The sequence below is a fragment of the Podarcis vaucheri genome, assembly GCF_965113315.1.
Source record: "Podarcis vaucheri genome assembly, chromosome: 16".
NCBI lineage: Eukaryota > Metazoa > Chordata > Lepidosauria > Squamata > Lacertidae > Podarcis > Podarcis vaucheri.
In genome coordinates, this window is record NC_138754.1 from 29,195,922 (window position 1) to 29,221,453 (window position 25,532).

Below are 25,532 nucleotides of genomic sequence, written 5' to 3' on the forward strand. Positions count from 1 at the left end.
GAGGAGGAATGGTGGAGACCACCTCCCCATCCTGACCCTTCTAGGGAGGAGGAAGAGGAAGACAGTATAGATTGACAACAGGGGTTTGAGGGAAGTCACAGCTCAGAGGCAGGTGAGGGGGAAAGTTGGGAAATAATGGGAGAGCCAGAACAACACCTGGCTGACACCTTGTCATTAGAAAGCATCCCAGACCCTCCATCTCCCAGAACCTGGCGAGCCTTAAAATAGGAGAGCAAAGAACTCAAAGACAGAGGGCACGTAGCAGCACCCGTAGAGGGCATGAATGAGGAAGTGGGAGAGACGGAGGGTGGAGATTCACTCGGGACAACGCCATTATCCAAGAGGCTGGGTTCTATGGCCTCTCTCTGTAAAGACGGAAATAAAAAAGGACAATAAGAAACTTTTCCTTGCCTTATACTTTCCTGGGCAACCAGCCAGGAGCCACTGACAGCATCCTGACCGTGATGGCCATAATGGGGCGGCTGGCTGAGTACTTGTGACACCGTTGTTCAGGGGCTCCGAGTAGTGGAGGCCAGGGGGCCTGGGCTCCCCAAAAATTTCAAATAAAAGGGCTGGCCGCCACCAAAGTTCTGCAGCGGCCATGCACACTCACCACAGGGTGTGCTCGCATTATGCGGTCAAGCCGTGGGGCATTGTCACAGCCCTGCAGCATGCGCAAGTGACGTCAGCACACTGCGGCTGCAGCAGTGGCAGCAGGTGATGCATTCCTTGGCGTCCACATCTGCTTCCCCCAGGAATCCTGCCACCCGAGGCGGTCACTTGACCTCCCCTCAAGGGTGGACCGGTCTTGCATGGCTGGAAATGGGTTTTCCATAATAGAGAGCACGTGTTGCGGTGGGGGCCAAAAAGGCCACCCCACTGTTGTTGGGCAAATTGGCCACATGCTGTGATTGGGCAAGGAGTGTTGCTGGGGAGAATGTTATGTTGCTAAAGTGTGGGAGGGGTCAGAGGTCTTAAATACAGGACTCGCAGCCTGGGGCCTTCTCTTGGGCTGCGTGCACCGGATCACCCGCCCACCCTCCCTGAAAAGGGGGGGGGGTTTCGTTGTCCTCTGACCTTGCTTTGCCTGTCATGGGGTCGTCTGCTCTTGGGGCAGGGGCCTGGTAGGAATTTTGTCCATTTGGCTGATTGGCTGTTGCCATTTGGTTTTTGCCTACTGCGTAGCAAATCGTCACAACTTGTAATGTTGGCGGTTAGGCATTGGTTAAAATTGGTTGGTGGAGGGGTAAATGCCTACCCCTCCAAAGGTGGTGTTGAAAGGGAATTCCGTTAAAGGAATCCAGGGGCTTGCCATCCCTTTCATCCTAGTCCCTGGCATCAGACTTGAGCTGTGCAAGCCCCAGGGGGCATGAGGGTGAGAGATGGGGGACTGATGCCCAGTTTCATTTCTCCCCAATATGGTTGTCCCCAGTGGCGTAGCGTGGGTTGTCAGCACCCGGGGCAAGGCAAGTAATTTGCGCCCCCTAACCTGTGGATTTGCGCCCCCTAACCCTAACCCCCAGATGTTGCGCCCGGTGCGCCCGGCCCCCCCTGCACCCCCCACGCTACGCCACTGGTTCTCCCTGACTGGCTTCCGCTGGAATCCAGAGGTCAGTTCTGTCCCTGGGGCAAGGACAGATAGTCGTAACCAATGCCTAAGCAACCACTCACGTGTGTGTATTTAAATAAAGTTGTGGCCAAATTCATGCCAAAAACCTTTAACAAAAATTGATGTGTGAAGTGTGAGTTATTGGGGTGGCCTGGGGGACCTCGACACGCAACGAAGGTAAGAGTCTCATCCGTCGCTCTCCCCTCTTCTTCCCCTGGCCCCACCACTTAGCACTGGCCTGCGGCTCCTGGAAGGTTTCCCAGAAGGGAATGCAGTCCTCGAATTGGAAACGGCTTCCCCCTGCACCTGAGTTGGAGGCTATTTGTATCGATTAAAATCAACACCTCCGCCAGCAAACCTCTGCTACATGGATGCCTCAGCCAAGACACTCATTAGTCTCTTTGTTCTTCCTTCCTTGCCTCCTGCCGCCAACGGGAGATGCCCTCTGGCTGGGATGACCTTCATTAATAATCACGAAGCAGGGCTTTTTCTTATTTATAATTCAGCAGGGTTTCCTCGCCGGACCTATCTTTAGTCTGACAGGCTAAACGAGCTATTTTGGTGAGCATTATCGCCTCCGAAGACCAACAGCAGATTCCATTCCAAATTCCTATTTATATCCACCTTCTCTCAAGGCATCCCTGGATTGGCTACAGCTCAGGGGCAGAATATATACATATATTGTGAGTGCACATCATCCCTGCTTTACAGAGGACTGTTATGAGAAGGGATGTGGCTCAGTGCTGCGCATCTATCTTGCACGCAGCAGGACTCGGGTTCAATCCGCATCATATTTAGGTAGCACCTTTTGCCTGAAACCCTTAGGTAGGCTGGACCAGTGTTATTTTTCTAGAAAAAGGGGTGCCAGAACTCACCAAGGGAACGGCAATGGCGCCCAACTGAGAGGTGCTGGAACTGAGTTCCAGTGAGTTCCGGCTGAAAAAGGCTTTGGACTGGACACGTCTTTATGCCATATAAGACCCATCTATGATTCTTCAGTTGTTCTGTGAGATAGTGTCCGGGACTGGGGCAGAGGAGGAGGAATGGTGGAGACCACCTCCCCATCCTGACCTTTCCAGGGAGGAGGAAGAGGAAGACAGTATAGATCTATAACAGGGGTTGGAGGGAGGTCACAGCTCAGAGGCAGATGATGGGGAAAGTTGGGAAATAATGGAAGAGGAGTAGGCAGAAGTGGAGCGGCAGCTGACTGACACAGTGTCTTTAGAAAGCATCCCAGACCCTCCATCTCCCAGAACCCGGAGAGCCTTAAAAGTAGGAGAGCAAAGAGCTCAAAGACAAAGACGGAGGGCACATAGCAGCACCCGTAGAAGTGATGAATGAGGAAGTGGGAGAGACATGGGTGGAGATTCACTCGGGACAATGCCATTATCCAAGAGGCTGGGTTCTATAGCCTCTCTCTGTAAAGATTGAAATAAAGAAAGGACAGTAAGGAACTTTTCCTTGTCTTTATAATTTACTAGGCAACCAGCTTGGAGCCTCTGGGAGCACCCTGGAAGGTTCCTGCAGCCAGTCAGAACCCGTGATTTGGACTTTCGGAACAGATTCCATTCAACTTCCAAGGTGTGACTGTATACAGTGGTATCTTGGTTCTCGAACGTAATCAGTTCCAGAAGTCCGTTCGACTTCCAAAAACATTTGAAAACCAAGGCACAGCTTCCAATTGGTTCTGGCGCCCCAGAAACAAAAGCCTACAACCGCACTGGACATTCAGCTTCCGAAAAACATTCACAAACGGGAACACTTACCGGTACTTCCAGGTTTGCGGCGTTCGGGTTCTGATTTGTTCATCAACTAAGCCATTTGAGAACCAAGGTTCCACTGTGGGTGGATGTATTATTAGTTTTCAATTACAATCCATGGAAAGGGATTCTTTTAACCTCCAGTTTGCTAGTAAAACTGAATTATAAAGTTTTGTGAAATGATGCAATAGTGAATTACTGTGTCGCGAAATGATGGGTGTCGAAAAAGTGTGTCACATGGAAAGTTTGGAAAGCTCCAAGCTAGACCAAGAGGCCTGGAGGACATAGCTGGGGCTGATGGGAGTTGTGGTCCAAAACATCTTTCGGGGCCCCAGGTTGAGGGGAAACTGTCTTAGGGCGCAGACACCCCATGCATTTAAAGCACATTTGATGCATGTGACTTCTATCCCAGATTCCCAGGGACTGTCATTTGCCCTGCACAGAGCTACCCTTAACAGACTATATTTCCTATGGCTCTTTGGGGAAGAAATGGAAGTGCAGACAGAGGAAAACCTCATTTCAAGTACTTACCACACTTAGGATCTTGTGAATCGTAGCACCAGGTACCTGGATTAGAGGGCATGGGAGGGACGAAGAAAGAAAACACGTAAGCTGATCGGAAGGGAAGAACCAGCCAAGAACCAGGACCTGCTACTTCCGGTGGAAGGAGCGGGGCAGACATGCATTCTCTGACGAAACAAACGAAAGGATCATAGAGCTGGGAAAGGTGCAGAAAAGGGCATTGATCGCATGAGGTCACGGCAACCAAAATAGCCATCATTCCCTCGCAATAAGAAACAGGGTGTCCCATTTCCCGCCCCCGCCCTCGGACTTTTGCAGGGGAATCTGGCTCAGAAGCAACCAGTTTTAAAAAAGAGGTCCTATGGGTTATAAATGAAACCCCAGTCAGGAATCTTGCAGTTTTGTTTCAGAGCACTTGACTGGACCGTTAAGTTTTCGGCTGGAATATTGCCATAGGCCGTTCATTATACACAGACATGCACACGTGCGCGCGCACACACACATACACACTGTCTCCTTAATCCCGCCGCCCCCCCCAAAAAAAATCTGCAGTCGTGCTCCTTTCTCCGCTTGTAATGTCCAAATCTCCCCCAAGCCAGCATGCCAAACCATACCTGCTCCTTTCCTCTTGGGGCCTGCAGCAGTAAGAGAAAGGAGAAGCAGAGAGAGAAGTGAATATGAAAAGAGACCTTCAGAAGAGAGCTCCCTTGATCTGATGCTTGGATTGGAAAAGGTTCTGTGCCTCATTTCCTTGGGTCTCTCTCAGCCCTTGCCAGGGATGGAACCTGGGACCTTGTTCCTGCAAATCAGAAGCTCTGTCCCTGAGCTATGAGCCTTCCCTTAAAAAGAAGCTTTCTTATACTGAGTCAGACCATTGGTCTTCCTCGTTCGGGACTGGCTACAGCCTCGGCCCAGTATACCTGAAGGAGTGTCTCCACCTCCATTGTTCAGCCCGGACACTGAGTTCCAGCTCCGAGGGCCTTCTGGCGGTTCCCTCACTGTGAGAAGCGATGTTACAGGGAACCAGGCAGAGGGCCTTCTCGGTAGTGGCACCCGCCCTGTGGAACACCCTCCCACCAGATGTCAAGGAAATAAACAACTACCTGACTTTTATAAGACAACTGAAGACAGCCCTGTATCTGGAAGCGTTAAATGTTTGGTGCTTTATTATGCTTTTAATTATGTTGGGAGCTGCCCAGAGTGGCTGGGGAAACCCAGCCAGATGGGTGGGGTATAAATATTATTATTATTATTATTATTATTATTATTATTCCTATAATACACTGAACTGTGGCAGCTCCCCAGGGTTTTAGGCAGGGGACATTCCTAACCCTACCTGGAGGTGCCGGGAATTGAACCTGGGATCTTCTGACACCAGGAAGAACTTTCTGAGGGTAAGAGCTGTTCAATAGTGGAACAGACTCCCTCAGGCAGTTGTGGACATTGGCATTTCTTAAGCGGCAGTTGGGTGGCCTTCTGTCATGGATGGTTTAGTTGAGATCCCTGCATTGCAGGGGGTTTGGACTAGAGTAGGGGTCAGCAAACCTTTTCAGCAGGGGGGCGGTCCACTGTCCCTCAGACCTTGTGGGGGGCTGGACTATATTATTGGGGGGGGGGGAATGAACGAATTCATATGCCCCACAAATAACCCAGAGATGCCTTTTAAATAAAAGGACACATTCTACTCATGTGGAAAACACACTGATTCCCGAACCATCTGTGGGCCGGATTCGGAAGGCGATTGGGCCGGATCCAGTCCCCAGGTCTTAGTTTGCCTACCCATGGACTAGAGCAGTGTTTCCCAACCTTGGGCCCCCAGCTGTTTTTGGGCTACAACTCCCATCATCCCTAGCTCCTGAAGGAGCGTCTCCACCCCCATCGTTCTGCCCGGACGCTGAGGTCCAGTGCCGAGGGCCTTCTGGTGGTTCCCTCGCTGTGAGAAGCCAAGTTACAGGGAACCAGGCAGAGGGCCTTCTCGGTAGTGGCGCCTGCCCTGTGGAACGCCCTCCCATCAGATGTCAAAACGATAAACAACTACCTGACATTCAGAAGACATCTTAAGGCAGCCCTGTTCAGGGAAGTTTTTAATGTATGATATTTTAGTGTTTTTTGGTTTCTATGGAAGCCACCCAGAGAGGCAGGGGAAACCCAGCCAGATGGGCGGGGTACAAATAATAAATTATTATTATTATTAGCTAGCAAGACCAGTGGTCAGGGATGATGGGAATTGTAGTTCAAAAACAGCTGGAGGCCCAAGGTTGGGAAACACTGGACTAGAGAACCCTTTGGTCCTTTCCAAATTCCATGATTCTGTGACTGCAAAGCAGATCCTCTGTCACTGAGCTACAGCCTCCCCCTGATCGTAAAGAACGAACCAGCCACATAATTGCACCGTCCCTCTTCATTTTGGTGGGGTGACCAAATGGAGGGTGGTTCTTTATGTATCTATGGTGTCTTGGGTTCAGTGAAGCATGTTAATGCATCTCCCCAGAGGAATTCAAAGTGGGCTGAAGAAAGAACAGCGAGGCATCGATTAAGGACATGATGGACTGCGACCAAGAATGCACAGTGATTAATCTCCACACATCGTGCTTTGGCGAGAGTGATCCCTCAAGTTGTTTCTCAGAGGATAAAGTCAGGTCCAACTTCATTGCACGCTATCAGAAATCGTCAGGGATGGACCAGCCAGCATTATGTGGGTGGGGAGTTGTCACAACAGACCCTCCAAGTGTTCCTGTTTCCCAGGGAGGTCCCTGATTCAGAGAAGCCGTCCCGGTTTCTGATTTGATCCTGGAATGTCTCACATTTCCTTAGGATGTCCCTGTTTTCATTGGAGAAATGTTGGAGGGTATGGAGTTATCCAACCACCGAGCCGTCTGAAGGCAATCCTTTATAGGGAACGTTTAATGTTTTATTATGTTTTTATATATGTTGGAAGCTGCCCAGAGTGGCTGGGGCAACCCAGTAAGATGTGTGGGGTATAAATAGGGAAATTATCGTTATGGAATGGGACGTCCCTATTTTCATCAGAGAAACGTTGGAGGGTATGTCAGAATGATTCAAGTAATTTAAGGCCAGTATCTAGGGCTAAAGGCTAGCTTGTAAAAATATAGAACAATTCTATTGTGATTGATCTGTTTCAAATCATCAGACTTCCAGAACGGGAGGCAGTGTGAAATACAGGTGAAACTAGGAAAATTAGAATATCGTGGAAAAGTTCATTTATTTCAGTAATTCAACTTAAAAGGTGAAAATAATATATGAGATAGACTCATGGCATGCAAAACGAGATATGTCAAGCCTTTATTTGTTATAATTGTGAAGATTATGGCGTACAGCTGATGAAAACCCCAAATTAACAATCTCAGAAAATTAGAATATTGTGAAAAGGTGCAGTAGCTATTCAATCCATAACACTTGCAATGGGTTCCTGAGCCTTTAGATGGTTTCTCAGTCTGGTTCAGTAGGAAGCACAATCATGGGGAAGGCTGCTGACCTGACAGTTGTGCAGAAAGCCATCATTGAGGCCCTCCATAAGGAGGGAAAGCCTCAAAAGGTAATTGCAGAAGAAGTTGGATGTTCCCAAAGTGCTGTATCGAAGCACATTAATGGAAAGTTATGCGGAAGGGGAAAGTGTGGAAGAAAAAGGTGCACAAGCAGCAGGGATGACCACAGCCTGGAGAGGATTGTCAGGAAAAGACCATTCGAACGTTTTGGGGACTTTCACAAGGAGTGGACTGAGGCTGGAGTTAGTGCATCAAGAGCCACCACACACAGACGGATCTCGTGAGATCTCACCAGAAATTGGAGGTGGAAGTGGCGCAGTGGGGACGCCGATGGAGGCAGGTAGCATGGTTGCAGTGCCAGCGACAGAGGGGCTTTCACTTCAAGTGGCAAAAGGGGACATTGCAATCCCTGTCCGCTGCTCATAAACTACCGTATTTTCCGCTCCATTGGACGCACCGGACCATAGGACGCACCAGACCATAGGAGGGGGAGAACAGGGAAAAAATTTTTTTTCTTGTTCTCCCCCTCTAAAACAAGATGCGTTCAAGGTACATTCACCAGAGCTTGTGGGGCTGGCGGTGGAGGGAAGCGCTGCTTTCCCCCACCGCCAGCCTCAAAGATCCCTGAAGCCTTTGGAGCGCAGCGCCCCGCTGCCCTGCAGAGGTTTGCGCGCAGCCGTCCCCAAGCTAGAGCAGCGAGACGGAGCCCTCCGTCTCGCTGTTCTGGCTTGGGAACAGCCTTGCTAGCTTCTGCAGGACAGCGGGGTGAAGGCACTGTCCCCAAGCTAGAGCAGCGAGACGGAGCGCTCCGCAGTGCTCCATCTTCCTGTTCTGGCTTTGGGCTTAGCGGCGCAGCCTGCATTCCCTCTTTAGGATGCACACACATTTCCCCTTAATTTTTGGAGGGGGAAATGTGCGTCCTATAGAACGAAAAATACAGTATCAAGTAATCTCCGATGAGCTTATGGCAGCCATGGGGGTTGCAACTGGCCCACTTCACAAGGCTGTTGTGCAAGGAAGCGGACTGTCCTAGTCTCCCCCTTCCATTATATGATGAACCTTGGGCCCAGCAGCCAAATATGGCCCCTGAGGCCTCTCCATTTGGCCACATCCCTCCTCAGATATACATCACCATTGTATGCTTTCGACTGGCTAGAATGTGCCTTTGAACTCTGCTCATGCCTCTTGCCTGCCTGTATGGAGGAGGGAGAATGACTGCATACAGAAACTAGACTACTGCACAAAGGCAAAAGTTACGTTAATTGCTTTGTGAACTTTTCCCTCTGGTCCTGCCCCCATGTGGCCCCTGGAAGGTTGCCTGGACAGATAGGTGGCCCCCAGTCCACACAAAAAGTCTCCCCACCATTAACAGCCACCTGTCCCATTACAGTGGTACCTCGCAAGACGAATGCCTCGCAAGACGAAAAACGCGCAAGACGAAAGAGTTTTCCGTTTTTTGAGTCATTCCGCAAGATGAATTTCCCTATGGGCTTGCTTCGCAAGACGAAACGTCTTGCAAGTTCTTGCAAGTTTGTTTCCTTTTTCTTAAAGCTGCTAAGCCGTTAATAGCCGCTAAGCCGCTAAGCCGTTAATAGCCGCTAAGCCGCTAAGCCGCTAATAGCCTCTAAGCCGCTAATAGCCGTGTTTCGCAAGACGAAAAAACCGCAAGACGTAGAGACTCACGGAACGGATTAATTTCGTCTTGCGAGGCACCACTGTAAAACCAAACTCATTCCCATTCTTAAAGGCCCATTTAATGCCTTCTTTCAGGCTCTTCAAAGGGAGCGACAAATCTGCCCATTCCTTAAATTCAAACATTCATACCCCTCCTGGATTATTATTTTTTATTTGGGTTGATTTTTATTTTTTCTATTTTGCTTTCATGTTCTATCTATTAATAATAGATCTGAAGAGCCTGTATTTTATTTAGCCAAGAGAATCTCTTGTTCGGCATTCAATATTTGCTTTTCTCTTCTAATTATCCCTGGAACCTGCCTGCATTTGTTTTCCTAGCGTCCCCTTTGGAAACTGATTGCATGTGGTTTTGTGTGTGTGTGTGTGTGTGTGTGTGTGTGTGTGTATCTTTCTCCTCCTTCTTTTCTTTACATCTCCTCTTAACCGGGTGCCCTTTGCCGGGTATTTACGTCAGATTTCATCAAAATGAAATTACGCTAGAGTTACCATTCTAGCTACTCTTTAAATATTTCCACAATATGGGTCCCTGTCAAGACTCGTGAGATCTGGCCTTATTATTTCTTCCAGAAAAGCGCTTAAGATTTTATAGCTCCAGACCCAGAAGAAATACAGTGGTTTTATGTTTCAGCGGGGAATTATTTAAAATGTGTAGAATAATGCAAAGAAAACTCCCTTGTGTTTGCTAGCCTCTGTCCCAAGCCTTATCCTCCACAAATGTGCCTAATCTTCATTTTAAAAGCCATGCAAGTTGGTGACCCCCATTGCAGGCGTGAATTCTGTGTGCTGTGAATCAGGACGCCTGATGCATAGATAAAGGTAAAGGGACCCCTGACCATTAGGTCCAGTCGTGACTGACTCTGGGGTTGTGGCACTCATCTCACTTTATTGGCCAGGGGAGCCGGCGTACAGCTTCCGGGTCATGTGGCCAGCATGACTAAGCCGCTTCTGGCAAACCAGAGCAGCGCACAGAAACGCTGTTTAACTTCCCGCCGGAGTAGTACCTATTTATCTACTTGCACTTTGATGTGCTTTCAAACTGCTAGGTTGGCAGGAGCAGGGACCGAGCAACGGGAGCTCACCCTGTTGCGGGGATTCGAACCGCCGACCTTCTGATCAGCAAGTCCTAGGCTCTGTGGTTTAACCCACAGCGCCACCCGCGTCCCAGCTATCACCAAAAAATGGCCAGGATGCCCAGGTAATGCAATCAGTGACCATTCTCAGGTATCCTGGCAAACAGGATTTCTGCTGTTTCACTTCCTGTGATGTATTTCTGCTGTAGACCACATCCTTCTGTGATGTATGTATGATGTTTTGGTGGGTGGTCTTGAGCTACAGGGTGGGCTTGCACACCATTGTTCTGGGTTCCTCTTCCCTCCCTGCGTAGGTTGAGTGAGGACCCTGTTGCAACAGTTTAATAAAGATCAGGCTTACTAGCCGCTTTGCTTCTCAATATACTTTGGTTGGCCTCTGTTATTTTCTCCTACTGATAGGGAACACACTTAAGGACTCTTTACAAGCTCTTGGATACCCCATAAAGGAAAAGGAGCAGTTTTTTTCTCATAACAGCGTGTGACATTAACATATGAGAGTGCTGGAGGTGAAATAGTTAAACAGGTTACCCAATCAGAACCCGGGGGGGTGGAGTCAGAGGGACTATAAAACCAGCTTTGGGAGGCGCGAAGGGAGGAGATCGTTGGGAGATGGGTGGTTGGTTGGAGTGGAAGTGAATTGGGATAGAGTCTGTGGGTAGGTTGAGTTAGTGTAGCGAAGTAAGGTGAGTCAGGAACAGTTAAGAACTAGGAAGACAAGTAAATAGAGAGGTACCTCAGGTTACATACGCTTCAAGTTAAAGACTCCACTAACCCAGAAATAGTGCTTCAGGTTAAGTACTTTGCTTCAGGATGAGAACAGAAATCGTGCTCCGGCAGCGTGGCAGCAGCAGGAGGCCCCATTAGCTAAAGTGGTGCTTCAAGTTAAGAACAGTTTCAGGTTAAGTATGGACCTCCGGAACGAATTAAGTACTTAACCTGAGGTACCACTATATCTGAGAGGTGGTTTAGTGAGTGAGAGCAGGTAGCGGAAGTTATAGGTCTGGATAGGCACCCCATAATTGTAATTGACTGATACCATTTATGAAACCACACGCTTGTTAAACTGCAATAAATAAACAGAAGTTTATGTTCCAATTTAACCCTGACTGGACTCAGTATTGCACCAGGTAGGGCCTGGTTGGTGGCAGCGAGAAATAAAGTGGCGGCACAGGGATCAATAGACGGTGAAACGTCTGGGGACCCTGTGTGATCACCACACAGGGCGGTCAGTTTCCTTTAAATAAATAAAATAAATGAAACCTTACTGAATGCTTCAGTAGAGGATGTCTACTGAAGATGTTGTCTTAAAACAAACAACATCTTTGAAGTACATGGAGATGCCTTGCAAACACAGGAGGAGGGGAAAGGACTTATCGGCAGACTTCCAGTCACACAGCCATGGGACTGAGAGAAGATGAGGCTCCCATTTTCTTTAATTACACACATCTCTCTTTTTCGGTAGCGGGAAGGCACAGCCAGAGCCAGGAGACCCGAGGGACTCTGGCTGCTCCTGCTCCTGCTGTGCTCTTTATTTCTCCTACAAAACTTTCCCTGTTCTTCCCTTCCCTTCTACACATCTCTTTTTTTAAAAAAAATTAAATTTTATTTTTTATTCAAAATTATAACAAGACATATTATCCAAAAACATATCATCCTTGTTCCCCCCCCCATTTTTCCTCCCTCCCCGCTCCCACACAAAACCCACCCACCCCCACCCCAATTTCCCTCAGTTCCAGTCTTTGGCTTCTCTAAGAATGCTGTTTTCTGCATGTTACCCCTTCTCTGCCTCTCTCTAAGGATGGATAGAACTGTTTCCGTCCCTCATTATTCCAGGCCAATATTCCACCTTTTATTTATTTATTGAATTTATATACCGCCCTATACCCGGGGGTCTCAGGACGGTTCACAGAATAAAATCAAGATATAAAACCACAAAATACACAATAAAAATAATAATAACAACAACCCAATAGCCCCACCACCCACAAAAAACCCCACATTTTAAAAGGGCATAGGATGTAAATCAGATCAACCAAAGGCCTGGTTAAAGAGACCTTTGCATGGTGCCCAGAGGTGTATAATGAAGGCTCCAGGCAAACCTATCCATTCTGAAGGAAATCAGCCCTGAGTGCTCACTGGAAGGACAGATCCTAAAGCTGAGGCTCCAATACTCTGGCCACCTCACGAGAAGAGAAGACTCCCTGAAAAGACCCTGATGTTGGGAAAGGTTGAGGGCACAAGGAGAAGGGGGCGACAGCAGTGGCGTAGCGTAGGTTGTCAGCACCCGGGGCAAGGCAAGTAATTTGTGCCCCCTAACCCGTGGATTTGCGCCCCCTAACCCGTGGATTTGCGCCCCCTAACCCTAACCCCCAGATGTTGCGCCCGGTGCGGCCGGCCCCCCCTGCACCCCCCACGCTATGCCACTGGGCGACAGAGGACAAGATGGTTGGACAGTGTTCTCGAAGCTACCAGCATGAGTTTGACCAAACTGCAGGAGGCAGTGGAAGACAGGAGTGCCTGGCGTGCTCTGGTCCAGGGGGTCACGAAGAGTCGGACACGACTAAACGACTAAACAACAACAACCCCCAAGCTATGGACCTGCTCCTTCTGAGGACGTGTAACCCCATCAAGAGCAGACAATCTCCCATCCCTCTGTTCCAAGGAACCACCCACTAATAGTGTCTCAGTCTTATCTGGATTGAGCTTCAGTTTGTTGGCTCTCATCCAGTCCGTTACTGAGGAAGACACTGGTCCAGCACTTCCACTGCCTCACCTGAAGATGTAAAGGAGAAATAGAGCTGAGTGACATCAGCATACTGCGGACAACGTACTCCAAACCTCCGGATAATCCCACCCAGCGGTTTCATGTAGATGTTAAACAACGTGGGGATAGGATTGAGCCCTGTGGAACCCCACGTTGAAGGTTCCATGGGGCTGAAAAGCATCTCCCAAGCAACACCCTCTGGTAACGATCATCCAAGTAGGACTGGAACCACCGCAAATTGGTGACACCCACTCCTAGTTCGGAGACTCGCTCCAGAAGGATACCATGCTTAATGGTATCGAAAGCTGCTGAAAGGCCGAGAACAATTTACAGGGACATGTTTCCCTTGTCTCTCTCTCTCGACAGAGGTCATCGTACAGGGCGACCAGAGCAGTTTCTGTGTCAAAACCAGGCCTAAACCCCGACTGAAATGGTTCCAAAAAATCAGTTTTGTTATGTGTGCCGGCATGGCTGCTCATGAGCGAACAGGCAAGACCCCCACTGGTCTTTTCAAGGCTTTATTATCTGTACAAAAACATTCACATTGCAGAACGTTTCAATTCCACGTCTTGCTCAGTCACTAGCAGAATCTGGGAGTGGGCGGTCCTTAAACTTTCCCCGGCAGAGTAGTCTTTTGACCCCCATCCTACGCCTCCCCTCTCTGCGCGTAAACCAACTGCCTCCCCCCCCCCCGCTTTGCTCCTGCTCCATGCTGTGGCTCTCCCTTGCCTCCTCCGAGCCCTGCACCCCTTCCCCACTGGAGGCGTGGCTTCCCTCCTCCGCGGAGGAAGTGCTGCTTCTCACCATCTTTGGAGGCTCCCTGTAACCCAACTGCCCATCCACCTCTCCAGTGTGGTGTAGTGGTTAAGAGCGGTAGTCTCATAATCTGGGGAACCAAGTTCGCGTCTCTGCTCCTCCACATGCAGCTGCTGGGTGACCTTGGGCCAGTCACACTTCTCTGAAGTCTCTCAGCCTCACTCACCTCACAGAGTGTTTGTTGTGGGGGAGGAAGGGAAAGGAGAATGTTAGCTGCTTTGAGACTCCTTAAAGGGAGTGAAAGGCGGGATATCAAATCCAAACTCTTCTCTTCTTCTTCTCTCGCCTCTGAGCTGATGGCAGTTCCCTGACAAGTTTCTCCCAAATGCGCCTTTGGCATCATAGAACTGTAGAGTTGAAAGAGACCCAAGGGTAATCTAGTCCAACCCCCTGAATTGCAGGAATATTCAGCTGGCCCATACAGGAATCGAACCCACTCCCTTGGCATTATCAGCACCATGCTCTAACCAGCTGAGCTTCTTTCTTTTTTTTAAGTCTTGGAAATTCAGTTGTTTTATATACTAGTGAAAAGGGTTTGCAAAATGCGTTATCAGCCACATTACTATAAAGCTGTCGGTCGCCACATGTAAACCTGTTGATAATTTAGTTGGAGAAGATCTAGCCGGGAATAGATGTTTCCATACAACCCTGAAGGAACAGCATCATTAGAATCCCGTAGCAAAACTAAATAGAGGAATGAATATTGTAAAGATGGGGAAATGTTTATGTTATTTTTTTATGCCCATGTTTAGCTTATCTAGTTTTATCTTTTCATGCATCTGTGAAAAACCAATAAAAATTAGGTTAGAAATCTTTTGTCAGCATTCCGGTGCAAATTGCTCTTTACAAACACATTTGTGCGATCGATACTCCCCCAATGTAATGCATTTTTTATATGTTGCTTTCACACAGTTATGCCCTCTTTAGGCACATTTTTCCTAATGTAAGTAATTTTGTACCCAGAATTGGGTTGGAGAACTGCATCACAACATCTGCAGAAGTATGGAATGCGGGGGGAAAGGGCTGTACTTCAGTTGGTGTGTCTTTTTCAAAAGTGTGAATTTGGTAGGGTTGCATTAAGATCCACACCAAGCCAAATTGCTTCCCCAAGCACTGTCATTGAAATTCTAATCAATATTGATCCAGAGCAGATTCCAACGTATAGTTAGCAGAGTAAAAACATAAACATGTTGTAGGATTCCCCAAAAGTAGACCAGAGTCCATTGTATAGTGGTACTTCGGGTTAAGTACTTAATTTGTTCTGGAGGTCCGTTCTTAACCTGAAACTGTTCTTAACCTGAAGCACCATTTTAGCTAATGGGGCCTCCCGCTGCCGCTGTGCTGCTGCTGCACGATTTCTGTTCTCATCCTGAAGCAAAGTTCTTAACCTGAAGCACTATTTCTGGGTTCTGTAACCTGAAGCGTATGTAACCTGAAGCGCATGTAACCTGAGGTGCCACTGTATTTCATTCAGCAGAGCTTTACTGCTACTGAAGGCAAATGAGCATAATGGTCACAAATCCAATACATTCAGGATTGTCACTGTCCGTAAGAAATCCAGTTGCAGCAGACTTAACTTAAACTTACAATAACTTATAATAAGACTAAAACCTTAACACTAAGTATAGTATGTACAGAACAGCATACCAGAAGAAGAAAAAGAGACAGAAAAGAGTGAAACCCAGCCTCTCATTCTGGCCTTACTTTTATAGTCAGCATGACCTCGACAGAAAGAGATAACAGACCCAATTTAAGCAAACTGTATTCAGCTTCTCTGAAGGAATAACCCAAACATCATGAACCTTCTGCTTCTATCACACAGAGAAGCTTCCAGAACCCCCATGAAGTAATTAGAACAGGAAAGATCTCTACACATCAGATCAATACTTTCTGCACTAAGAAATGCAAACTGACAACCAGTTCTCTCTCTCTCTCTCTCTCTCTCTCTCTCTCTCTCTCTCTCTCTCTCTCTCTCATTTCCCCAAAGGCAAGAAAGAGTTCAGCTCAGGATCTGGGCCCTTTCTAGCAGTTGTGCAGTTAAGGCAGGCATAGGCAAATTCGGCCCTCCAGGTGTTTTGGGACTACAACTCCCATCATCCCTGACCACTGGTCCTGTTAGCTAGGGATGATGGGAGTTGTAGTCCCAAAACATCTGGAGGGACGTTTGCCTATGCCTGAGTTAAGGCCTGCAAATGAGGCAGTTCCTCCAGCAACATCAGCAGCCCTCAGCCAATTCCAGCCACCTTCCTTCCTAAAACCTGTCCAGGGGATGTCATTGCCTCCTAGCTCCCTCTTCCTTGGAAAAGAAGAACCAGCTAGGCTTTAGCAAAGATGTTTAAAGAATTACGAAAGAATATTATGATTATGAGAAGTTGGTAAGGATAAGACATAAGTTTTAAGTTTTAAGGTTTATTTTATTATAGAGAAATAAGGTCAAGGATTTGCTGGGATAATTAATAACTAGGATACAAAGAAAGGGAGGAGGTCTAAGAAAGAAGGTAATGACAGTTAAGGTTTTGAAAATAATGAATTTGTTTTTTAAATGTTTTTAAAGTTTTGTGATTTTTGCATTCTTCTTTTTTTTCTTCTTTTTCTGTCTTTTTCTTTTTTTCTCATTTGGAACTTTTTCTTATATGGTGGGAAGGGGTAGGTTTTTCTTTTTTCTCTTTTTTCTATTTTGTCAAGTATTTTTATCCTTTGTACTCTCTTCTGCTTCTACTTTATTTTTTCCTTGTTTGTAATATTTTGAAAATCTCAATAAATATCTTTAAAATTAAAAAAAGGAAAATAAGAACCAGCTAGATCAAACCTACAACCCTTTTGGTCCAACATCCCATTCTCCCAGCGTTCAACCAACTTCCTGCAAGTAACCCTCAAGCAGGATGTGAGCACAGCATCATCTCTCCCCTCATAAGGCTGCCAGCAACTGGTACCCAGAAGCATTGCTTCTTCCAAACATGGAGGCAGAGCATAGCCATCAGGACTCGTAGCCATCAATAGCTTTCTCCTCCATGAATTTGTTCAATTATCTTTTAAAGTGGCTGCCGAGACCACATGACACCTGACCTGGATGAACTACATTGGCTCCCAGTACATTTCCGAGCACAATTCAAAGTGTTGGTGCTGACCTTTAAGGCCTGAAATGGCCTCAGCCTAGTATAACTGAAGGAGCATCTCCACCCCCATTGTTCAGCCCTGACACTGAGGTCCAGCGCCAAGGGCCTTCTGGCGGTTCCCTCAATGCGAGAAGTGAAGCTACAGGGAACCAGGCAGAGGGCCTTCTCGGTGGTGGCACCCACCCTGTGGAATGCCCTCCCACCAGATGTCAAGGAAATAAACAACTATCTGACTTTTAGAAGACATCTGAAGGCAGCCCTGTTTAAGGAAGACTTTAATGTTTGATGTTTCCTTGTGTTTTTAATATTCTGTTGGGAGCCGCCCAGAGTGGCTGGGGAAACACAGCCAGATGGGTGGATAGGTGGGGTATAAATAACAGATGATGTTGATGATGATGATGATCAAAGCTGGAGGCCCTCACTGCCTCCTGGAGGTCCCAGGTCCTGAATCAGTATGGCTGCTTCTTAGCAGGGGGAGGGCCAGAGCTCAGCAGCAGAACATCAGAAGGTCTCAGGTTCCACCTCCAGTTAGGTTTCCCTCCAGGTAGGGAAGGAACCCTGCCTGGAATCTTGGAGAGCTGCTGTCAGTCAGTGCAGGCAGTATGGAGCTAGCTAGAGTTTAAGGTAGTTTCCTAGGTTCCTCTCTCCCTCTCCATAGAAGCAACCAGGAAAAGCAAGTGTCCGATTTGGACTCAGCTCTGTTTGGCAGGCTGGTATCCCCCATGCTTGGAAGGTCATCCAAGAGGCAGTGAACCCAGAGAAATGAGCACAGGTAGCATAAGACTCTTGAACACACACACACCCAAACGCTGCCAACCCTGCCTTCTCAGGCTACGACCGATGGAAGTAATGAGGAAGTTTGTTTTGTGCAGCAAGAACGGGGTGAGTTCCACCCTGTGGCCTCCTCACTGTGCACTTATTAGATATCAGTCATTCTACTCCAGCCTTTCCCAGCTGGAGAAAAACCAGAGGAGCCTTTGATTCGTTTATTGGTTGGCAACAGCTGTGTCTGAACCAGAGCAGAGACACAGGCAGGTAGAGATGTTGAGGAGAACCCTCAAGCAAATCCTTTTCGTTCCAACTTTCCAAATTTTTGTTTTAAGTGAGATTTATCTTGCAGATCCAGAATTATTATTATTTTCTCCAGGAGGAAAGCAAGTTTTCAAAGTCTGTTAAACTCAGTTTGGCACTGGAAAATTGAAGCACCCGGTCTCAGGCTGAGGAGGCAGTGCCACATGAGTGCAGCAGCGACGGTCCTCGCTTGTGATTCCCAGGAATTGGAATTCTGAAGCATATTGCCTCTGACCGTGGGGGACGGAACAGAGCCTGATCTTCCATTAGTGCTAAAGTCTGTCTGTCTGTCTGTCTGTCTGTCTGTCTGTCTGTCTTGTGGGCTGTAACATAAGCAGTCAAGTGGAGCGTCTCCACCCCCATCATTCTGCCCGGACACTAAGGTCCATCGCCGAGGGCCTTCTGGCAGTTCCCTCATTGCGAGAAGCAAAGCTACAGGGAACCAGGCAGAGGGCCTTCTCGGTAGTGGCGCCTTCCCTGTGGAACGCCCTCCCATCAGATGTGAAAACAATAAACAACTACCTGACATTCAGAAGACATCTTAAGGCAGCCCTGTTCAGAGAAGTTTTTAATGTGTGACATTTTAGTGTATTTTTGGTCTCTGTGGAAGCCGCCCAGAGTGGCTGGGGAAACCCAGCCAGATGGGCGGGGTACAAATAAATTATTATTATTATTACTATTATTATTATTATTATTATTATTATTATTATTATTATTATTTACAACACTTCCTGTTTGCCCAGAGTGGACACACAGGGGGGTATTATTCCAACTAGGAGGACTTCCTGTCACACCTGGTCTGGAGTTCCTCCCCCTGCATGTGACCAGGTAGGTGGGCATGACCCTGGAAGACCCCATAAAAGGGGCTGGTCACGCAGCCATCTTCCTCTTCCTCTTCTTCTTCTTCTTCCTCTTCTTCTTCTTCTTCTTCTTAATGCCATGCTCTCCTGAAACTGATGTATTTTGCTGTCTGCTAGTTCTCAGCCAGCAGGACATGGGCTCATTCCCATATGGGATGAACTCAAACCCTCTTCTGTAACTCTAAGCTAAAGCCTGCCTTCAGGGATCCAACCGTGAACTGAATGTGAGTAAACTTATTGTTACTTTTAAAAGAAGCTTTATTCTTTTTAGGAGAGATTAAAAGGGGACTTACCGGGAACAAAACCCAATTTGAACAAAGCCAGATTGGATTGCTTACGTAAAGAGATTCAAACGCATCTACCAACTAGCTTCCTGCTATATATTGGGGAATGTCACTCTGCTGCTGACTCACAAGCGTGATTTAGGAAGGATGCTATTAAATCAATATATCCTCTCCTGGTATCTACATTCCCACATGTCTGTCTGTCTGTCTGTCTCTCATAGTGACTGGTCTGTAGAGCGCTTCCCTTTGACGGTCCAAGTGATGGCAGCTGGGAAGGCCAGTTCCAGAAGATGGAACATTTGACGAGGCCCCCAAAACTGAAGGTGCTCCACCACTCTAACAGTGCTATCATCTCCACTTTGCAGAGAATATTGAAGGGTATCAGATGCAGTCCGAGACCCCACCAGCTCTACACCTTAAATGCAGCATCCTACCACTTCAAACGGTTACAAAGGTAAAGGGATCCCTGACCGTTAGGTCCAGTCGTGACCGACTCTGGGGTTGCAGCACTCATCTCACTTTATTGGCCAAAGGAGCCGACGTACAGCTTCCGGGTCATGTGGCCAGCATGACTAAGTCTCTTCTGGCGAACCAGAGCAGCGCACGGAAACGCCGTTTACCTTCCCGCTGGAGTGGTACCTATTTATCTACTTGCACCTTGACGTGCTTTCAAACTGCTAGGTTGGCAGGACCGAGCAACGGGAGCTCACCCCGTCACAGGGATTCGAACTGCCGACCTTCTGATCGGCAAGTCCTAGGCTTTGTGGTTTAACTCACAGCGCCACCTGCATCCCTTCAAACAGTTATGGCTTTCCCCAAATAATTCTGGGAGCTGTAGTTTGTTAAGAGTGCTGAGAGTTGTTAGAGCTCCCTCCTTATCTCAGAGAACTATAGTTCCCAGAGTTCTCTGGGAAGAGGGATTGACTGGTTTTAAAAGAAGATTGGACAAATTGATGGAGGAAAGGGCTACCCATGGCTGAGACTGTAAGTAAGAGCCAGGGAGTGGAGTTGAAATCAAAGATGATGAGGAGCAAAGAGCACCATCTAGTGGTCATGGCATCAAACTCCACTGCCCTTCAGAAGGAGAAAGTCAACAAATATCAGCTGTCCTGTCATTGACAGCAAGCCTTTCCTTCTGTTTAAAAGTGACGGCTGGTGAAATGGTCCACCAAGCTTAGTCTACCCTTAGTTAGGCTCCACTGGTCTGCTTTCTTACTGACAACCAGCCCAGGGCATGGCCCTGGCTGCCAGCTTCTTCTTCCTCCTTTCAGTATTGACTCAGCAGTGAGGAGGAGGGAGAGAGAATTAGCTGCCTTCGGTCATCACTGGCTCTGCCAATGTTTTGTGTTTTGGGGTTTTGGTGTCCCCTACTGGTTTATTCCCTGCCTTCCACCCTATCAGTCCCGACAGGCTACAGAAGCTACAAATCCAGAAAGGAAACTTCATGTGGGTCCTTTGTTGTTCTTGCTGACATAAAAAATGATCCGCTAACTTCTTCTTTTGCGATCCCTCGTAGCCGAGTAAGATTGTCTTCCATAAACACGGTCTTAACACTGAGTCCATAAGTGACTGTGGAGGCCAATTCTGGATCCACACAACCTTCCACAGTGGGGACAGAGGTTTCCAGGCTGGAGTTGATCACAGTGAGAGTTTGCCAAGCGTACCTTCCTCTTAGCATGTTTCGCCCTTTCGCCCTGATTTCAAGCATCTTCAAAGCCCATGACACCTTTGGTAAAGGCTGTTCTCCAATTGGAGCGCTCGCAGGCCAGTGTTTATCAGTTGTCAGTATTTATACTACATTTTTTTAGATTTGCCTTGAGAGAGTCCTTAAACATCTTTTGCTGACCACCGGCATTACGCTTTCCATTTTTATGTTCAGAATGCAGTACAGTGGTACCTCGGGTTACATATGCTTCAGGTTACAGACACTTCAGGTTACAGACTCCCCTAACCCAGAAATAGTAGCTTGGGTACTATTTTGCTTCAGGATGAGAACAGAAATCACGCAGCAGCAGCAGCAGGAGGCCCCATTAGCTAAAGTGGTGCTTCAGGTTAAGAACAGTTTCAGGTTAAGAATGGACCTCCAGAACGAATTAAGTTCTTAACCCAAGGTACAACTGTAGTTTCTTTGGAAGACAATAATCAGGCATCTGTACAACATGACCAGTCCAAAGAAGTTGATGTTGAAGAATCATCACTTCGACATTTTCCCCCTCCCACATATTTTCATTTTTCACTTCCCAATAGACAGTGAGCATTCTCCAAATGCACTTGAGCACATGCGGTCTTCATGGTGATGTTTATTAATTTTCCTCTAAGGGTTTATCTTCCTGATAATTTTTTGAACTTCTGCAAACCTGAGGGTTTACCCATGTTTGCAAATCTCTTCATCTCGTGTTACTGTTTTCACTACGTGAGCCAACAGCACTCACAGCCTGAGCATTGGGAATAACAGGGGGAAATGAGGGGGCCAAAATTCCGCTATATAAAAGAAATAAACTATCCAGAATGGGCTGACAGAATTTGATGATGATGACTGCAATCCTAACCCTGTCTACCTACTAGAATATAAAAGGTAAAAAAAGGTAAAGGACCCCTGGATGGTTAAGTCCAGTCAAAGGCAACTATGGGGTTGTGGCACTCATCTCGCTTTCAGGCCGAGGGAGCCGGCATTTGTTCACAGACAGCTTTCCGAGTCATTTGGCCAGTAGGACTAAACCGCTTCTGGCACAACAGAACACCGTGATGGAAACCAGAGTGCATGAAAACGCCGTTTACCTTCCCGCCACAGTGGTACCTATTTATCTACTTGCACTGATGTGCTTTCGAATTGCTAGGTTGGCAGGAGCAGGGACAGAGCAACGGGAGCTCACTCCGTCACGGGGATTCGATCCACTGACTTTCCGATCACCAAGCCCAAGAGGCTCAGTGGTTCAGACCACAGTGCCACCCACATCCCACTAGAATATAAGAAGCTAAGGCAAGCCTGCCGGATCAGGCCACTGGCCCATCTAGTCCAGCCTCCTGTTCTCATAGTGGCTGACCCAAAGCATGTGAGAATCCTACAAGCAGAGCATGAACACAACAGCACTCTGCCCACCTGCAATTCCCAAGCAACTGATAATCGTTCAGAGGCATAATGCTTCTGACAGTGGAGGGAGAACTTGGCCACAATGACTAGTAGCCGCTGATAGCCTTGAACCCCATGGATTTGTCATCCAAGTGAGCATGTCACCTCCTGCTTGCCGTTTCTCTAAACTAAAAAGTCCCAAGCGCTGTAGTCTTTCCTCGTAGGAAAGTCAGACCATCCCCTTGATCATTTTGCTTGCCATCTTGTCTGCCATATCCAGCAGGATCTGCTTCTGAGTACATCTGGTTAGGACTGCTCTGTCAGTTAGATTAAATGAAGGAAGATAATTATTTAAGCTTGTCTTTATCTGCTGTCCAAAAATGGAATTTTCTTATTGGCCCAGTAAGACATGTTTTTATGAAGTCTCACCTCCAGACTGGATTACTGTAACTCGCTCTACGTGGGGCTGCCCTTGAGACTGACCCAGAAACTCCAGCGGGTGCAGAATGCCATGGCGAGACTCCTTATGGGATCCTCACTGCGGGATCACATTCACCCAGTGCTATACCAGCTGCACTGGCTCCCGGTGGAGTACAAGATCAGGTTTAAGGTGCTGGTTTTAACCTTTAAAGCCCTATATGGCCTAGGGCCCTCGTACCTACGGGACCGCCTCTCCTGGTATGTCCCACAGAGGACCTTACCGTCTTCAAACAAAAACATCTTGGAGGTCCCAGGCCACAGAGAGGTTAGGCTGGCCTCAACCAGAGCCAGGGCTTTTTCGGCTGCGGCTCCAAGCTGGTGGAACACTGTGTCACAAGAGACTAGGGCCCTGTCGGACTTGACATCTTTCCGCAGGGCCTGCGAGACAGAGCTGTTCCGCCAAGCCTTTGGTCAGGGCACAGCCTGACTCCCTCCTTTGGCAATCTTCACAGAACTCTAGCCCAATGGTTGCCATCAATTTGATTTGAACTGATTTTATAATGAAATGATTTTAGAATGTTGTATCATTTTACTGTTGTTAGCCGCTCTGAGCCCAGCTTCAGCTGGGGAGGGCAGGATATAAAGGGGGGGGGGATTATTATTATTATTATTATTATTCCACGGTTTAGATTTGACTGATGCATCGTAAACATCAGTGCTGTTGGATGCTGAGGTAGATGGATCAATGGTTGGACTTGCCAGCAGACAGATTCCTGTATTCAGGGGATGAACTGTAGCTCAATGATAGAGCAGCTGCTTATTATTATTATTATTATTATTACTTTTTTCAACCAGAGCTCACCAGAGCTCAGCTCCAGCACCTTTTAGGTGGATGCCATTGCCATTCTAAGGAAACAAGTGAGAAGTTCGTGGTGAGCTCCAGAGCCTCTTTTTCTAGAAAAATAGCACTTATTACTATTGCTGCTGTTCTTAATTTAATTTATATGTGACCCTTTATCACAAGATCCCAGGGTAGTGTTCAGCATTACATTTAGTCTACCTATAACATATAACCTACCAGGCACCATTGATTTCATCCCCAAATTTTAAAGCTAAATCATCTCAGTTGCCACTTGCAGCAGTGAATCTTTTCCATGCTAATATTTTTAATTTTTTTTTTTATTTTTTGAGCACCCAAACCCTTCCTAGTAAATACCCACCAATTCCAATGAGATTACACTGAATCAGCTCCAAACTTGTTGACTCAGGTTGTTGGTGGTTTTCCTTCTTTTTCTCCTCCTCCTCCTCCTCCTCCTCCTCCTCCTCTTCCTCCTCCTTTGTTAAGTAATAGGCTCCAAGTAAAAAAAAAAACCAACACTCATATCCTGCTTGGCAGAGAACAAATGTGTTTGACGGTAGGAAGCAACGCCATCCCTGCTGAGCTACAAATTGAATGGCACTGCAGAGAAAATACTGCACGCTCATTTCATTCATCCATCCACCCACCTCCTAGTGATGCCAGGGAGCTCAGAGATAATAGCCAATGGATTCACAGGAAGTGAAAGTGAAGGACAAAGGGGGTGAGAGATCATTGGGGTCACTGGGGGGCGTTGGCGGATTGGGCACTGCTGAGCTGTTTTTTTAAAAAATGTAACTAGCTGTGTGAGTGTCTGGAGATAGTTGGAGGGTGGATGGCAGTTAACAGATTGAGAATGAATGCTGACAAGACAGAAGTACTGTTTTGGGGAGACAGAGGACGGGTGGGTGTGGAGGATTCCCTGGTCCTGAATGGGGTAACTGTGCCCCTGAAGGACCAGCTGCGCAGCCTGGGAGTCATTTTGGACTCACAGCTGTCCATGGAGGCGCAGGTCAATTCTGTGTCCAGGGCGGCTGTCTACCAGCTCCATCTGGTACGCAGGCTGAGACCCTACCTGCCCGCGGACTGTCTCACCAGAGTGGTGCATGCTCTGGTTATCTCCCACTTGGACTACTGCAATGCGCTCTACGTGGGGCTATCTTTGAATTTGACCTGGAAACTGCAACCAATCCCGAATGCTGCAGCTAGACTGGTGTCGGGGAGTGGCCACCAAGACCATATAACACCAGTCCTGAAAGACCGACATTGGCTCCCAGTATATTTCCAAACACAATTCAAAGTGTTGGTGCTGACCTTTAAAGCCCTAAACAGCCTCGGCCCAGTATACCTGAAGGAGCGTCTCCACCCCCATCGTTCAGCCCGGACACTGAGGTCCAGCTCTGAGGGCCTTCTGGCAGTTCCCTCACTGTGAGAAGTGAGGTTACAGGGAACCAGGCAGAGGGCCTTCTCGGTAGTGGTGCCCTCCCATCAGATGTCAATGAAATAAACAATGATCTGACTTTTAGAAAGCATCTGAAGGCAGCCCTGTTTAGGGAAGTTTTTAATGTTTGATGTTTTATCATGTTTTTAATATCCTGTTGGAAGCCACCCAGAGTGGCTGGGAAGGCCTGGCCAGATGGCGGGTGGGTTAAATATATTATTATTATTATTATTATTATTATTATTATTATTATTGACAAAGAGAAATAACAGAAAAAGGTGCAACACAAAAGCTAACACGGCAAGAGAGTTTCCGACCACACTGTACTCAGTCCCTGGTTTTGAAGTGCCCCTTCACTGATCCCAGCGCCACCCCCAGCTCAAATCTCTGCCAATGTTTAAAATGGTCAATTTTTCCCTCTTAGTACTTTTCTGCCCCTGCTTTAGTCAAGTCCCTGGCTGTTGTTGAGCACCACCATTTTCCTCTCAGTGTCTCTCCATCCACACTTTACTCAAACTCCAGCCATTGTTTGTAGCAGGCACTTTTCCCCCTTTCAGTATTCCTCCTTTCACTGTGTATTCCAACTTCTCCCTCTTCTGTTCCTAAGCCGCCTCGCTTGAGAAACATCAAGGATATAGAGTCTTCAAGTAT

General features: G+C 47.5%; 1 protein-coding gene across 4 annotated transcripts in view; it reads right to left on the reverse strand.

Moving 5' to 3' along the window:
* The window catches only part of LOC309521075 (carbonic anhydrase 15-like), a 45,639-nt gene that overhangs the window by 12,204 nt on the left and 7,903 nt on the right, over window positions 1–25,532 (reverse strand). For 2 of the 4 annotated variants that reach the window (XM_082203372.1, XM_082203371.1), the window contains 2 exons: window positions 4,506–4,526; window positions 3,901–3,936 (listed from right to left, as the gene is read on the reverse strand). In XM_082203372.1, coding sequence (XP_082059498.1) covers window positions 3,901–3,936; window positions 4,506–4,526 — 57 coding nt within the window. Of the gene's footprint in view, window positions 1–3,900; window positions 4,396–4,505; window positions 4,527–25,532 lie in introns of those variants that run through there. The other 2 variants (XM_082203373.1, XM_082203370.1) reach the window with 2 other exon arrangements.